General features: G+C 39.7%; 1 protein-coding gene across 1 annotated transcript; it reads right to left on the bottom strand.

Annotated features, from left to right (window-relative positions):
- Nucleotides 1–6,794: 6,794 nt before the first annotated feature.
- bhlhe40 (basic helix-loop-helix family, member e40) lies at nt 6,795–10,923 on the bottom strand. The gene is made up of 5 exons (XM_021609470.3): nt 10,411–10,923; nt 10,218–10,281; nt 9,968–10,075; nt 9,104–9,227; nt 6,795–8,939 (listed from the first exon to the last, which is right to left on the bottom strand). Exons 1-5 carry the CDS (start codon nt 10,485–10,487, stop codon nt 8,083–8,085), a joined length of 1,230 nt encoding a protein of 409 aa, XP_021465145.1. The 5' UTR covers nt 10,488–10,923; the 3' UTR covers nt 6,795–8,082.
- Between the last annotated feature and the right edge of the window lie 7,434 nt (nt 10,924–18,357).

Genomic DNA, 18,357 nt, shown 5'->3' with positions numbered 1-18,357 from the left:
AAGCTGCAATACCAACTTTAAAACTTGAAATTCTCGAACACCTTTATGAATTATTTCAATTTGCATGAATTAGAATAACACCTCATGGATTAAAGGCTACTGATAGAATTTAGGTAGCCTTGTTCTCAAATTTGCTTTGTTAAAATCCCAAGCTACTCTTTAACCATTACAGCTACAAACATTAAAACAACTTTAGCATTTTCAAAACTTTATAAACTATAACAATTCAAATTAGCATATAATAACCGACCAACAGTAAAAGTAACTCTTGAACCGTTGTTCAGGCTGTTCAGGCTATCATATCTATCTATTAATCAACCATTCTTTCTATCTCCCTAATTTTTCAAATATAACCAGTGACTACCATTACTACTGCAGAAGCGAGTCTGGGTCAATTACAGTTTTTCTCAGTCACTTTGGTGCATTTTTCACATCATCCCTAACATGTGCAAAATAATAAGTGCATTTCTCAGAACAATTTGTACAAACTGCAATATACAATAGATATGTTTCTAAAGCTAGTCAGTCACTAAAAATCCTTAGTACATCTCTCAAAAGTAAATATTCATGCCAATGATCATGTCAGTGTCATCAGAATGATAAGTCATTGAGTCATTGTTCACGAACAAGGTCGTCAAAATGTTTAGGCATGTGGTCAATGTAACTGTGTACTTTGACAGTATTACCTGATGTAAACTTAGGCTACAGTTTGGATGACAGTTACTGTATTGAAAATCCACAAGGCTGCACTTCTATGGCATATATCAATTTCAACAGTAATATTTACATATTACTGTATGTGGGTTATTGATTGAAAGAGACTGGACAACCCAAGGGGCACAAAAGAAAAAAACTAAATTAGAAAGAAACACAGGAAACCACCCCTAAGGAACAACTTTGCCCGCAGACGTTCCTGACGTTCCTGTCTGTTGGCCCACATATTCTCATCCACATCACACAGGATATTTTCCCTTCCAACGCAACGTGGAAAGAATCTTTTGGAATGCCTTATCCATCCTCTGCAGGCGTCTACTGTGATGTCCTCACATGCTGCATCCATTGCAGCCAGCAAATCCACAGTAGCTCTGTGACCGATGATATTCCGACCCCACCTTCTGCATTTGGTCAGGTTGAAGCCAGCCTCATCCACGTATGCAAAGTTGTGAGAGGGTTCACTTGATTCCAACTCCATTATACGCTATATCCCAGAACACACAGTTGAATTTGTTTTGGTAAGGAAGAGTGACATAAAATGTACATATATTGCATGTTCCTTCCACAGCAATGGAAATGTGTGCAGTTTATGCTTACTGTACTATGTATCACTATAAAATGTTGCCGTAAAGTCGTTACATAGATATATGTTTTACCTGTACATACTGGTACACGGTACAGCTGTTTCATACTCATCTGGTTTCTATGCAGCATCCTGTCGATGGTTGAGATGCTAACCGTATGGACGTTTTCAAAGACATCGTTGTCTTCTATAATGGTCCTCTGTATTTCCCTGAGTCTCATTGCATTGTTTGCTCGGACCATGGTGCAAATAGCCTCCTCCTGTTGAGGTGTGAAAAGGCGTCCTCTGCCACCGGTTTGAGGTAATCTTGCAGTCCTATGTGGGGAAAAATTCAGTGATGCATCGCACACTTTCACATAGACAAAAACTATGCGAACACACATTTTACTGTAAACATACAGGTGGGTGCATGTAAGATGCAGTATGTATCTGTATAGAGTATATTTCTGTATGCTGTGAAATACAAGTGGACTACTGTAATATGAAGCATTGTAGGAAGTATACAGTATACTACTTATATACAGTAACAGTGCACTGTACGTTGGTGGACAGACCTGTTCTCTCTTCGAAACGTTTGAACTATTGAGGACACGGTTGATCTCCCAATATTCGGCTGCACCCTTCGACCCGCCTCAGCCATTGTAAGGCCATGATTGACAACATGGTCTACAATAGTGGCCCTTATGTCATCAGATATGCGCCTATGTACTCTTCTGCCTCTTCCTCTGTTTTGCCTTCCACCACGCATCCTTGCTTCTCTTCTTCCTCCTCTTGGCTGTTGACCCTATTCGTTTCCTGATCCATCCATTATTGGAAAATTGCAACTCTGTGTTGTGGTCTGTCTATATACAGTATGCTTGCCAATTGATTCTTCATGAGATGCACCTTTGAGCAATTTAGACAACTGGTTGATTGTTGGTTGAACTAACACTTTACATTCCTTCACAAGTGAGGGTCAATTTCACCTGCACGATTCATCAATTCATGTTTTTGTTCAAAAGGTCTAATAGAAATGTGTAAAACTATGCTTGACAGTTTATGACAAATAGTTAAACAATTTAGCATGTAATGGCTTATGCAAGGAACTAATGCCTAGATGTTTTGAGGGGTAAGACTATTCAACAGAGAACCATCTACTATATTCTGATCAACATGACATGAGCAATTGATAATGTGGAAAAAAGCTGACACTTGTACATTATCAATTGCAATTTGTTCAAAGGAATAAGACATTGCTTTAATGATGTGCACAAGTGACTAGATGATTTGGAATTCGTACAAGTAGTATCAAGAATTGCACTTTTGATCTAAGAAATGCACCAAAGCGACTGAGAAAAACTGTACAGTCTCCAGAACTTCAGAGAGGATCCTAAAATTCCACACCAATAACCATACAGGTTAAATCATAGGGCAAAGCAGTGGGGTAGTGTACCCTCTCCAGCATGACCTCTATCCCACATAGGGGAGGTATCAGGAAATATCCAATGTAGTTTAGTTTTTGATTTGTAATCTGTGTAAGATCTTGAATTGTATAAGACAATGTCTGGAGTTAATTGAGCAAGCTATCTTCCCAATCTGCTTCAGAAACGTCAGTGCCTAGCTCTTCCTCCCATTTTTCCTTAATGGCATCTGAAAAGTGTCATATAGATGGGATATCAGTTTGCCTGAGGTGGCACATTTTTATGCATCTGTCAAACATTGAAAGTTTAGCATTTCCAAATGTAGGAAGATGTTTTCTAACATAGTCTCTAATCTGTAGGTATCTGAAAAAGTTACTTCTGGGAAGATGATACAGTAAGTTTCCCTCAGCAAATCAAAGGAGGCAAAGGTCCCTTCTATATAGTATCTAGCAGCAAGACCAGTAAATTCTATGGTTGCTAGGTAGATAGCTACTGTGTTCTATCTAACTCCAGACAGCTGTTCAGTTCGACATGCAAAAAGTCTGTCAACGGGAAGTAGGCTACGAGCTGTCATATGACCATAATGTCTGCATCTCAATAATATCTACCTCAGAGGTCTCAATCTACATTTTTACTTCTTATACTATTGAGACTCAGACAATATTACACTTAGGTCTTATTTTTCCCCAGAAGATGGCGCACCATTACAGTGATTCATATATATTTTTTATCTGACTTCAAGGTTCAGGTATGTGAATGCTTTGAAATTCTCAGGGGTAGGCTACTGTCTGACCAGCCAGGGCCAGTGTAGTGTGGATAATTTGTCTTATAATACTTCAACAAAATGAAAACAATCATCCACACTACCCTTAACCTGGTTGGTCAGACAGTAGCCTAATTAAACGAGAGGCTCTAATGCTGTGTTCATAATGTGGTAATTTCAAGTTGTGATGTAGTAAATATCAGTTGGATACATTCAAATGCTTTGAAATAATGTTTTGTTGTTGCATTTAACTGATGAAAATGCTGTTATTGAGGTAATTTGTTTAGTAGGTGACTTCGGAGGTCATCATGTGGGAGAAGTCAGAGCTGAGGATGATAGATGAGTTTCGCACTAGTAATTCCTAGTTCGAGGGGCTTTCAAGGGAATTTTTCCCAATCCTATGTGGTATTATAAGACAAAAATACTGACATTAGCCTATTAGGCAATATATGCACTTAGACCTACACAGTTTTAAAGCGATATCTTAATTGCTACATCCATTTTTGGACTTGTAAGTTAAACAGGTAGCCTATTTCACAATTCAGATGAACAACTTCAGTATATGTGCACTGTAAGGTCATGCTGCCAATGCAGTTCGACAACAATTCTAATAGACAACAGCCTATAATGGGTAAAAACATTCATATAGATCAGGGGTAGGCTTTAAACCTGGGGTTCTGGAGGTACTCGCTATTTACACTCACTGGAGTATCTGACATAAGCTTTAAAAAAAGAGAACCTGCCGCAAGTACCAGTGGTGGCAAGTGCTGCAGGCTGCTAGTAAGTTTTCTTGACTTGGACATTATTTTTTTCCAACACATGGGCTAACCTTTGTATACCCAGCTGAATAAGAGTTTAAAAAATATATATATACATTCTACCAAATATTTTCATTTAAAAATGTTGATTATTCTTGCCATTATCATTCACCCAATGATAAGACAAGATGTGATTTTAAAAAACTGCAGGCTACAGGATTTGTGAGGTAAATGCCTACAATAAGTATAGGCCTATTGGTTCTGTTGGTTGGCTCTTATTTTCTGATGAATAGGCTATATAAAATGTTATCAGGGAACTTTCACTGTAACTGATAAAACTTACAATCACTCCAAAATATTATTGAATATTAGCCTACACATGTCTAATATGATGAAGACCATCAATCCACTATTTTGTCTATCAATCTATCAATCAATCCACATGTTTAAAAAATGTCAGGTAGTCATAATATAATCCCCTATGTGTCTGATATTGCATCTCTTAATAAAAAAGTAGTTTGTGTTTGGAACATGATACTGTTTAGTTGTTTACAGCAAACTGCTTGAATTCATGTCCTCTTCATTTAGGTCTATACTGGCACTGCTGCCTTATGGGTGAGCTACTGTTATGTATGGATGTGTTGTTATGTTGAGAACAGTGGAGGCTCCTCAGAGGTGGAAGGGAAGGACCATCCTCCTCAGTGAATTTCATAAAAACAAAAATAGTATAACATTAAAAAGGTTATCCTTTTTAGATAAAACTACACTAAATATATTCACATCACCAAATAATTTATTAAAACACACTGTTTTGCAATGAAGGTCTACAGTAGCTTCAACAGCACTCTTTAGGGTAGCACCATGTTGTAGCCGGAGGACAGCTAGCTTCCGTACTCTTCTGGGTAAATTGCCTTAAATACAAAATTATGACAACTTCCACATCAAAGGATCAGAGAATGATCTAGTACTGAAAGGATAAGCTACAGCTAGCTAGTATTGCAGTGCATAAAATGTGGTGAGTAGTTGACTCAAAGACAGAGAAAGACAGTAGTTTAACAGTTTTTAACAAATTAATTTCTTAAAAAATGAAGGAGAAGCAAGAGAGAGCGAGAGATATTTAGTATTTTTTAAACGTTCACGTCCCCAGTCCACCTGGCCGTGCTTCTGCTTCTGCTCCAGTTCCAACTGTTCTGCCTGCGGCTATGGAACCTTGACCTGTTCATGCTACATGTCCCAGACCTGCTGTTTTCAACTCTCTAGAGACAGCAGGAGCGGGAGAGATACTCTGAATGATCGGTTAAGAAAAGCCAACTGACATTTAATTCTGAGGTGCTGACATGTTGCACCCTCGACAACCACTGTGATTATTATTATTTGACCCTGCTGGTGGTCATCTATGAACATTTGAACATATTGGCCATATTCTGTTACAATCTCCACCCGGGCACAGCCAGAAGAGGACTGACCACCCCTCATAGCCTGGTTCCTCTCTAGGTTTCTTCCTAGGTTCTGGCCTTTCTAGGGAGTTTTTCCTAGCTACTGTGCTTCTACACTTGCATTGCTTGCTGTTTGGGGTTTTAGGCTGGATTTCTGTACAGCACTTTGTGACATCAGCTGATGTAAGAAGGGCTTTATATATACATTTAATTGATTGACTAACCAACACAAACGCTGGAACTCTTCCAAGTCAAGGTAAGCTTTTGATTTTATTAATTTATTGCCACCGGGATCCACTGGTGTAGCTGCTAAACTGCTTACTGAACTGCTTACTGACTGTACACTAACATTACTGCATGATTGTATTGGGTTTACTAACGTGTTTGTTCTATTAGCTATGTTGACTATGACGTAACTTTAGCTATTATGGTGACAATGATGTAGGCTGTGTGTAGTGGTTATGGTTTGTTTTGGAAAGGCTTGTTCACCTGGTCACATACAGCTAATGCATTAAATTCCACAAGCGAAAGGGAAAAGGTGAGAGGAGGAGAGCGCATAGATGCGAGAAGGAATACAACGTGGCTGCTATGAAAGTGAACATTGTTAACGTGTGATCAGTGGTGAATTCATTCCACCGATTCTATTGAAAAACGTTACTTAAATGGGAGCAAACGGAACGAAACAGGGATAAACATACCTGAATTTGTCCAATAGAAACTCTCATTTGCAACTGTTAGACAAATGATTACACCCTAGATGAGCTAAATGCAGGTAAGACTATGCAATGCGGTATTGAATGTGCCACTGTCTATCACCTTAAATTTGTATTTCGACCTGTGTGCAACTACGTTGTAAACTTCCATTCATGGGTTAGATTGTAGCAACTTCCTGATGGGAAATAGGGAAAATTCTAGTATCATGTAGCCTGGATCTATCAATGTTACATTGAACAGTGAATGGAGTATGAATAACAGTTATCCAATATGCTGTAATAGAAAAGGCCACGCTAATTAAAACATGTTTTAATTGTCCTCCCTCATCTTATTGGCGCTGACCGCCACTGGATGAGAAGCCAGTTTGGGTTGCTTTGCTGTGCAACATGCTAAAGTGTTCTACCAAGATTCCGACCCAAACACTTATTTCCACATGGGAAAAAAAATCTTTATTAATATCTTTAAAAATGTATGTCAACAGTACTAGACAAAATATGTACAACAAGCAACCATCTGTTAGATCCTAAAATACAAATCCAAGTACCTCGTTCCATATAAAACTAACATTTTGCTTTAACGTTACATTCACTCTCCTCTCTTTGCCACAGACTCAATAATTAATACAAATACAGTTAGACATCCGCCATAATTGTTGTCTGCTATGAACAAGTAAAGGCAACAGCATAAACTTAGATCAGGACAGAATTTTACCAGACAGGAAATTAATAATGAGCATGATGCAAATCAGGTCTTAGCACAATGCTATGTACACATTCTCTTGGCATAGAGCAAAATGGGCAGCTAAAACTCTCTCCGTCTAGTCACAATGAAAATACACTCTGTAGGTCATGTATCAAAAATAGATATGTACAAGTAGTATAAACAAAATAAGTACAAGACATCATCACCTCACAAGAACTACTTGCACGAATGGTAGTGAGTTACAAACTCAAAACTAAAATCACTTCTGTATTTACATCATGAGTGACGCAGATCAGGTCCGGTGACACCATCCTGACTTGTTTAAAGAATAAAAATCAATTTAGCTGCAAGGTACACTTGGTGGGTGAAGAGGGAGCAATGGATTTTGTGACTACCCTGGTCAACATAAACCAGAGACATATTTGGTAGCATTCTAGTCTAAAGGACGGTCTGTTGCAGTTTCAGTTTCATCCTCCAGTGACAGGTTTACAACACGTAGAAACTCAAGCAGCATCTACAGGGGTTTCGTTACAATTCTTACATTCATTACAGACTGATGTGTGCAAAGGGCAGGTCCAAATGGCTGGGGGCTGTGCTGTCTGCGCATCACATTCTGGGTTTAACTCTGAGATTAAACAGAAGTGCAGAGAAACCATCCCCACGGTAAGTCTCACCCTCAAACACTTTTGTCATGTCCTTGTGTAGACCATCTCTTTACAGTTACTCAGAACTTTGCAACATGTCATATTTGAGCCTCTAAAGGGACTGAGCTTCAGTGCTGACTGGCTCCAAGGCTCCTCTCAGTGTATGGGTGCTAGCTTGGAGGGCGGTGGCTACTGTGTTTGTGTGTAACAGTTGCTGTTTGCTCTCAAAGGGAGAATGTGGGCTGAGGGGTGAAACAGCTGCTTGCTGGTGCTCTTGTCTTTGTTTTCCCATTCCCTGGATGCCTTCCAGCAGGCAATTCATTCAACACCAAATATTCATAGAGCAGGGTGCAAACAACAAAAGTGTATCAGTCTTTGGATTCCAAGTTCATGGGGGGGACTTGCTTTAAAGCTTGGAAGAGAGCTGGTGAATCCATAGGTGTCTGGTGGTGTGCCGGGGAACCTGGCCTGGGCGACATTACCAGGTTTTGGGGTAGTTTCTCTGGAGACAAGCTGGCTACAGAGCCACTCAAGCCTGGGTACAAAAGGGGCATGCCCCCTTGGTACCAGCACTTCTCCAGCATGGGCCATGCTGCAGCCATTTGGGGGATGAGGTAGAAGGGCATGCAGAGTGGGGTCTGGTGTTGGGAGAAGCTCATGTAGCTTCCGTGGCTGCTGACCACCTGTCCAGAGGAAGACTCATCCTCTGAGGAGTCAGCTCTTAACCTCTTGATCTGGGGCTCATCACCCTCCTGCTTGATGCCACCTCCTGCCATCCGCTCAGCGACATCATACTTGAGCTCCCCCTCCTTGCCGTAGCAGCTTGTGCGTTGGCCTTTGGGGTCCCGTTTCTCGTGTTCCCCTCCATAGCCACTGTCAGTGTCTGTGTCACTGCCACTCTGCTCCCCATGTCCGTGGGGGTATGTCCTTTGAATGACAGACACAAAGTTCTTGGCGTTACCCTCGTTGCCCTTAGGCGGATGACCAGCAGGCTTTTCCATGCTCTCGACGGGTTTGTGGGTAGACTCTTCTGGCTGGGGCCTGGGTGGACCCTGGAGCACCTCTGATGCTACTTTCTGGAGATGGCTGATCATGTGGGAGGGGATCAGGTGGTCTTTGCTGCTCTCCTGGTTAGCCAGGTACTGGAGGACCTCCTTAGCACAGACGTGGAAACCAAGGCGGAACATCTCCTCACTGTTCTCTGAGCTAACACTGCTCTGGTCACCTGTGAGAAACAAAGTCATATCAGATATATTCAATAATACTACAGTTTTGGCAATGAAACCACGTCTCGATGGTATGTCAATAACAAATAATACTATTGATCGGGGGGAATAAGGTGTAGCCCATAATAAAATGAAACAGTGTGTCTCACGGTGTCAAACTTACTGATTTGCATGCCATTCTGTAATGCAATGATTTTCTGCTGCTGCTGATCCAGGAGAGTGCTCAGGGCTTTCACATGCTTCAGGGTGAGTTCCAACACCACAGCTTTCTCCAAATGGCCCAGAGTCTAAAACAGGAAAACCTTCCATAAGCATGTTGATCTTTCTTATGTAACACTTTCAGCAGCTGAACAAAGGACAAACCACCACAGAGGGGAAGGCAGGGAATCCGCACACACCAACATTCAAACACAATGCAATAAATATAACTTAAAAGCATAGTTGATCAATGTATTATTTATGTAATATGTATTGTTTTTAAAGGCTTTGTGTCAATATGTGTAGGCAGTTAAATGAATTAATTATAATTAGCCAAACTTTGAGGTATGATAATATGAACAATTATTGATATAATAATAATAATAATAATAAAACTAATTTACAAAAGGCAACAGTAAACACGTCATCCCCCACACATGATGCAGATTTCAGTTAATTACTATAGCTCCCGCCTTGGGCCAATCAATCAGTGTAATTTTGTAAATGACCGAACTCTATGGCAAAGAGCATAATTCACCCGCGTTTAGTCAACATCGGCCCCGTGATGTCTAAGATATCGCGTTTAACGTACGATCGAACGGACGGAGACAGATCCACAGTCCCGTCCCGATTTCATAGTGGGAGATAATTATGAGAAGAAAAAAAATCGAATAATAACTTTCCTTTGTCATATCAGGCAAAATGTTTGAATTAAATGTCAGACTTAATCAAGGCAATGATTTGACCAAACAAAGCAAACGTGAACCAGGTGGCGCTAGACCTTTTGCATTGCTATTACATAGTCTGTACACATGAATGTGGTACTCACTGCAAGTTTGAGATGTTCAGGCAATAAATCCTTCAGTTGGGCAATGCATTCATTGATTCTGTCACGTCTTTTCTTCTCAATCAATCGGTGGGGTAACTTGTATGACTCCTGCGGGGAAAACATGCATACATTTGTAAGTCAATGTGTAACATATATTCAATATGGAATAAGAACGAATATACTACCAAATATGAACATGTTGTTTTAAACTAAATGAACAAAATGTTTAAAGTAAAGAACTGTAGCATACCTTACTGTCTTCCCCGCGCTTCAAACCCCGTCGGGGTTTGTACACGTACATTGGGAAATCCATTCTATAGGACAATGAGAATAAAATATTGATAAGAAATCATGCTTAAAGTTATTTATTTATTTACACAACAATACCAGGTTGTTTTGCAATGTTATAGTGCATAAATTACCAGCTGGTTCTGGGGACTTACCCTTGCATGTCTGCCATCTCCAGCAACTGGTGTTTTGCCATACAAGGAGGAGGTTGTGCACTTGTAATCCTCTCCATGTTGCGTCTTTATTAAATCCAAATATTGGTCTTCAAAAAATTCAACCCTAAAAATAGGCTTCTTCAGGTCTATTTCAATAGTCAGCAAATATTGTAATTTAAGAAAGATATATTTTTCTTCTTCTTCTTGCTATTATTGTTATGTTCTTCTATTCAATAGTTAACACTTTTTCTATAAAGAATAATCTTTCAACAGGCTATTGCTTTGCAGACTGTCAATGTGATGGTGTCACTCTGAGATCCAAGCACAGCAATGGTTTAGAAGCTCTACTCCCTGATAAATGTGTGAGAGAGGGGTGGTTTGGTCTACGTGTTAAATAAACCCTGTGACGAGACAGTCTCTCGGTTGGATAGCTGACCTACCTCTGTCACATGAGCCTCACGTGTTGGACGGCGCTTCCAACCCATCCCCTTTCTGTGCGATCTGCACGAGAATAGCCCTCCCTCTTATTCTAGCGGGCTGGGTTTATGCATCATTGGCTGTGGTGTCACGTGTACCACCATGCTACAGCTACGCCACGAGACTTTAAAACAACTCGAGGCAGAACGTGCAAGTCGACCATGTTTACTAGATAGAGAGTAGGGCAGAATTCCTTCCATACACATTAAAGCCCAATCGATTTGTTCTTTATGAAGGCTACTGGCATGTTGTACATTCTGCCAACTGTACTTTCATGTACAACTTCCATATGCAGAATAATGACATAGGCCTATACACTAAGTGTACAAAACATTAGGACCAAGGTTCCTCTTCCCATTACATATGCTGACCAGGTAAATCCAGGTTAAAGCTTTGATCCCTTATTGATGTCACTTTAAATCCATTTCAATCAGTGTAGATGAAACGGAGGAGACAGGTTAAAGAAGGATTTTTAAGCCTTGAGAGAATTGAGACAATGATTGTTTATGTGCACCACTCAGAGGGTGAATGGGCAAGACAACATATTTAAGTGCCTTTGAACAGGGTATGGTAGGTAGTAGGTGGTTTGTGTGTCAAGAACTGCAATGCTGCTGTTTTTTTTAATGCTCAACAGTTTCCGTGTGTATCACGAATGGTCCACCACCCAAAGGACATCCATCCGACTTGTCAAAACACTGTGAAGCATTGGAGTCAACATTGGTCTGGAACGCTTTCGACCTTGTAGAGTCCATGCCCCGACCAATTAAGTCTGTTCTGAGGGCAAAAGGGGGTGCAACTCTATATTAGGAAGGTTTATAACTTATTATAGGACAGTGGGGAATTGGAAAGTGCATAGCCACAGGAAGTAGGGGTGCTGAGGCACCCCTTGATAATTAGAAATACAAATAAATAACAAATAAATACAAATATGTGAACTAGGCCTTTATTGTGACTGACTGAGCGAACAAAAATACTATATATTTTTTGAACTTATTCTTTTTTTTAAATGTAAGGAAAGTAGGTCAGACCTTCTATGGCTAAATGTTATTACAATTGAGAAAACATCCACAGAAAGCAATTTGCAGGGAGGAACACACATTTCCATTCTGGTGTAGCCTCCTATTCAATTTGTGTGAGTGTGAAAATAAAAATCTATGTTTTGTTTACACTATTATGTTCAGTAGGTTTTCAATTGTAGGTTTAGATAAAGCCTATATACACGTAGGCCTATGGCCATGACAAAAATCCCCAATAAACTAAACCACCCAACCTAATAGTACAGTCAATAATGTATGTAGGCTATTACATAACAGACAATAATAAAACACCTAATGCCACGTGGGAGTAATTATTTGGTGGCACATTGCCTGTTTTATTTTCTCCACGCTGATCTGTATTCTTGCATGTGCCAATAGGCTCAGAATTGACATGGTGTCCACACACTACCCATTTGCGTGTGCACGTGCACCTGCAGAGGGATGAGTCTTGATGCTGTAGATCGGTTTGTTGTTTCCGGCTGCACCAAGGTGTCACGTTGAGCTCCTCATGGCCACGGGAACAGAGACCAGAGGTGATTTAAGATCGCTTGAATGTTTACTACGGTGTGGAACAGTTTGTACTAAACTGTTTTTTTTTGTTCCACAAAAAGTTATTGACCATAATGAGGTATGTTTGCTCCAGTTTGATGGGTGTGGCAAGGTATGGCTTGAAGCAATGAGTGACGTATTTAAAGAGCAGTGGCCATTCTGACAGCGTTTCCCAACCCACAACCTCACCGTGTTTTAACTGATCGTTCAGTACAGCATCTTTTCAATTCAATTGAATGTTCCAGATTGTAAAAAACTTACAGAACGAAGCCCTGATCCCTGCTGTCATTCTCTATGTCTCAGCTCTATAGTGTAAGTACTCATCATGGATATAACCGTTTTAGCATGAACATTGCCATTGAGGGCTTCCACAATTTTAAAGTAGTCAAAGTAGTCAACTGAGTGAGGATTCCTATGGGTGGTAGCCTCAGTAGCACTGCCCATGCTGTCACAGATGCTATAATAGAGTACCACAGTATGAGTCATAATACCCATAAACCTAGCGGTCAAACAAGGAAATGGTTCCAATCTGTTTTCCACCATTCATTTCTCCCATAAGGGATTTTAGAAACACTTAAAATAAGGGATGTGTTTCGTGTAGGCTTACCCTGGCGTGACGTTCTGATAACCGTGTAAATCTCTCTAGGATAAGGTGACTTTTATCAATATATTTGCCTGTATTTGATTTGTATTTACCCCCCAAAAATGAAATGCTAATTAGCTGCTAATGATGATGATCTGGACGAGCCTGCCGAATTGAGGCAAAGGTAAGATTCTCTAGATTAACTATCAATTTTTATATTTTTATTTATTTTTTAGTGGGTAGATCAGCTTTAATATTGCGGATTGTAGCTTCTAATGTTAGCTACATGTAGTAATGAATAAATTAACATTTCTTTAAATTCACAAGTCTGTGAATTGTCTTGCGCAAGTTTTAAATTGACACAAAACCTGTTTAGCTAAGGTGTCAGATAGAGAAAACATGCAGGAGCTTGCAGGGATTTGTAGTCTTGTTGATGTCCACTTTGATGCCAATTATCATTTTTGAATCTGAGAGTAAATAGAGCCGAATATATTGATAAAAGTCAACCTTGTCCGAGGGAGATTTACATGGTTATCAAAATGTCACACCAGGGTAAGCCCATATGAAACACAGCCCTTATTTTAAAGAGTTTCAAAAAATTCACTATGGGGAAAAATGAATGGTGGAGAAACGATTGGACCATTTCCCTGTTTGGTTTTATGGGTATTATGACACCTCTACGGTGGGGCTCTATGGCACGGATATAAAGATGAGTCCTCTATTTTTATGAAATGAGCGTGCCTGTCTGCCTAGTGGCCACACAGCATACACACTTACAGTATGTCCCCAGCAATGACAACATATTTTCATGGACGTTAATTGTAAATAGCCTAGTAGGCTTAAACTGTAAGATGTGCACATGTCTGGACGATATACAGTGCATTCAGAAAAAATTATGAATTTTGTTATGCTACAGCCTAATTCTAAAATGTATTACATTGTTTTTTCCCCTCATCAATCTACACACAATACCAAATAATGACAGAGCAAAAACAGGTTTTTATAAATGTTTGCAAATTTATTACAAATAAAAAAACTTAAATATCACATAAATAAGTATTCAGACCCTTTACTCAATACTTTGTTGAAGGACCTTTGGCAGCAATTACAGCTTTGAGTCTTCTTTGGCATGACACTACAAGCTTGACACACCTGTATTTGGGGAGCTTGCCCTATACACCATCACACCTCCTCCTCCGTGCTTCATTCATTCACCTACCGCGTCTCACAAAGACACGGCGGTTGGAACCAAAAATGTCAAATTTGGACTCATCAGACCGAAGGACAAATTTCCACCGGACTAATGTCCATTGCTTGTGTTTCTTGGCCCAAGCTAGTCTCTTCTTCTTATTAGTGTCTGTTAGTAGTGGTTTCATTGCAGCAATTCGACCATGAAGGTCTGATTCACGCAGTCTCATCTGAACAGTTGATGTTGATATCTGTTACTTGAACTCTATGAAACATTTATTTGGGCTGCAATTTCTGAGGTGCAGTTAACTCTAATGAACGTATCCTCTGCAGCAGAGGTAACTCTGGGTTTTCCTTTCCTGCGGCAGCCCTCATGAGAGCCAGTTTCATCATAGCGCTTGAGGGTTTTTGCGACTGCACTTGAAGAAACTTTCAAAGTTCTTGAAATGTTCTGGATTGACTTACCTTCACGTCTTCAAGTAATGATGGGCTGTCTTTGCTCTTTGCTTATTTGAGCTTGTCTTTCCATAATATGGACTTGGTCTTTCACCAAATAGGGCTATCTTCTGTATACCATCCCTACCTTGTCACAACACAACTGATTGGCTCAAATGCATTAAGAAGGAAGTAAATTCCACAAATTTACTTTAAAGGAAATGAGTAGGTGTGTCCAACCTTTTGACTGGTACTGTAAGTCGAATTGACCTCTGTGCCCAGTGCGTTTCCAAGAGGTGTTGACTGTTCCTGACTTGAAAATCTGAGACAAAGTTTCAATATTGCTGTCCATCAATGATTCCCAACCAAATTTATTGAGCTTGAGCGATGAAAAAAAAAGGATATATTTTGCCCTGAAAGTTGTGCAAAGTTGGTAGAATCTTATTCAAAATTATTCATAGCTGTAATAGCTGCCAAAAGTGCTTCGACCAAGTAGGCTATTAACTCTGCGGTGTGAAGACATACGCAATCAAGACGTAGATCTAGAATTTTCTGTCATTTTTCTTTCACTTTGAAATTGTGGAGTAGATCGATAGGAACAAAAAACACATTTGATCTATTTTAAGATAACATTTTTAGGCAGCAAACTTTGCATTGTAGTCAGCAAACTGCAAGGAGTGTGTAAAGTTTCACTAAGCACTGTAAATGTTGTAATAGACCATTGCCTATTTTAAATAGGCTGTTAGACTCCAAATTACAGACCTGATCTGCTCCATTTTTCCCTATGTCAAACCTTCTCAACCAGGATAAGGTATTTGGAAAGTATTCAGACCGCTTGACTTTTTCCACATTTTGTTACTTTACAGCCTTGTTCTAAAATGGATAAAATACATTATTTTCCTTATCAATCTACACACAACACCCAATAATGAGAAAGTGAAAACTGTTTTTTCGAAATTTTTGCAAATGTATAAAATAAATACTATGCCTTATTTACATAACTATTCAGACCCTTTGCTATGAGATTCGAAATTGAGCTCAGGAGAATCCTGTTTCGGTTATTCATCCTTGATGTTTCTACAACTTGATTGGAGTCCACCTGTAGTAAATTCAATTGATCGGACATGATTTGGAAAGGCACACACCTGTTTATATAAGGTCCCAGAGTTGACAGTTCATGTCAGAGCAAAAACCAAGCCATGTGGTCAAAGGAATTGTCTGTAGAGATCCGAGATAGGATTTTGCCAGGCACAGATCAGGGAACGGTACCAAAACATTTCTGCAGCATTGAAGGTCCCCAAGAACACAATGGCCTCCATCATTCTTAAATGGAAGAAGTTTGGAACCAGCAAGACTCTTCCTAGAGCTGGACGGCCTGCCCAAACTGAGCAATCGGGGGAGAAGGGCCTTGGTCACTCTGACAGAGCTCTAGAGTTCCTCTGTGGAGATGGGAGAACCTTACAGAAGAACAACCATCTCTACAGCACTCCATCAATCAGGCCTTTATGGTAGAGTGGACAGACGGAAGCCACTCCTCAGTAAAATGCAAATGACAGCCTGCTTGGAGTTTGCCAAAAGGCACCTAAAGTACTCTCAGACCATGATAAGCAAGATTCTCTGGTCTAATGAAACCAAGATTGAACTCTTTGGCCTGAAAGCCAAGTGTCACGTCTGGAGGAACCCTGGCACCATCCCTACAGTTAAGCATGGTGGTGGCTGCATGTTTTTCAGTGGCAGGAACTGGGAGACCAGTAAGTATCGAGGGAAAGATGAACAGAGAAAAGTACAGAGAGATCCTTGATGAAAACCTTCTCTAGAGTGCTCATGTCCTCAGACTGGGGTGAAGGTTCCCCTTCCAACAGGTCAACAACTCACGCACAGCCAAGACAATGCAGGAGTGGCTTCGGGACAAGTCTCTGAATGTACTTGAGTGGCTCAACCAGAGCCCGGACTTGAACCCGATCGAATACATCTCTGGAGACATCTGAAAATAGCTGTGCAGCAACACTCCCCATCCAACCTGACAGAGCTTGAGAGGATCTGCAGAGAAGAATGGGAGAAAATCCTACAAATACAGGTGTTCCAAGCTTGTAGTGTCATACCCAAGAAGACTCGAGGCTGTAATTGATGCCAAACGTGCTTCAACAAAGCATTGAGAAAATGGTCTGAATACTTATATATATATATATATTTCCATTTTTTTTTTAAATACATTTGCAAACATTTCTATAAACCTGTTTTTGCTTAGTCATAATGAACTATTGTGTTTAAATTGATTTAATCCATTTTAGAATGCGATTGTAATGTAACAAAATGGGGAAAAAGTCAAGGAGTCTGAATACTTTCCCAAAGCACTGTAAATAAATATATAACCTATATAATTAGTCACAAGTTCAGTAACCCCTAGGTATGTGGGGAATCCTGCAGGGAAGTCCCCCAATTAAGCTAGACGCACCGTTTTAATTCCAGCCAATTACACACACTCCTTTTGTGACTGAGGTTGGCTATTCTGTAAACTTGTTTTTGTTTGAGTCTACAGACACGCACTAGTCCATTTATCTTTCATTTAACATGCTCCGTTTCTCTGAATAGCTGCATTTCACCCAGCCGAGGATGATTTGACTCTACAACACTTTCTCTTTTGATTTGTGCTCGTCTGTGCACCAGAGTGCCCGCATACAGATGCAGTTACAATTGACAATGTATATATATTTTTAAATTAAGAAAGAAAAAAAGGGGAAAACATTGTGTTCACACGTGTATTTGTTTGATTTACAACTGCACAGGACCAAGAAGAAGAAAAAAAATCTAAACTGAAATTAATATTTTTCACAAAAATGGACATTATTCACAATTCTAATTAATTTGGTTAGAGGCAAGTGATTCTCGTTAATGTGTAATTTATCTAATTTGTGGTAAATTGCAGGTGCCTACAGGGTTAAAAGTAACCATACAACCAGTTTAGAAAAAACAGAACATTCTGCTCCATTGACCTCCCTTGAAAAAGTGCAAGGTTGCCAGTATTTGACTATACTGTGTATAAATGCCTCAATATTTGTGACAATACTTACAAAGAGTTGAATACAAGTTAAGTAATATTTTCTATAACAAAAGCAGACACTGTAGAAGTAGGTGAAAAAAATAGGGGGGAAATGATGTTACCTCTGACCTTTGCAGCTGGATTTTGCAATGGACTACAAAACTGGAATACAGCTTTCCTTCAACATTTGATACAAAGTAACTGATTATCAAGCTAAAGTCAATACCTCTTCAAGACACTGGCCAGATGTGTATATATGGACATATATTTACAAATTCAATAATGAGATCCACAATATTCATCTTAAAAATAAAATAAATTGTGAAAAAATTGAAGGCCGTTGGGCTCTCTGCTAACTACAAAGCTGACTTGCTAGTTGTCTAGAACATTTCAAAGTAGTTCCACCCACAGATAAAAACTAACCATGCAAATAAACCCATTACACTGCACCTTGAGGTTAAACAGAGTACACTGCCTATACAGAATTGAGTCACTGTAAAATGTATAGAATGCCTATAGGCCTCATGAATTAAAAGCAGACTTAGGCAGCATCTGTGATTTATCTCAACCACAACGTTTCCTATATAGTAGCCCATTAGCCTACTGTGTAGTGACAAGATTCAATGGTGGATATAAAG

Source organism: Oncorhynchus mykiss, chromosome 7 (genome assembly GCF_057628025.1).
Source record: "Oncorhynchus mykiss isolate SJ-2025 chromosome 7, ASM5762802v1, whole genome shotgun sequence".
NCBI classification, from domain to species: Eukaryota; Metazoa; Chordata; class Actinopteri; order Salmoniformes; family Salmonidae; genus Oncorhynchus; species Oncorhynchus mykiss.
Note: the sequence above shows the minus strand (reverse complement) of the source record. Positions and strands in the feature narration are given on the sequence as shown.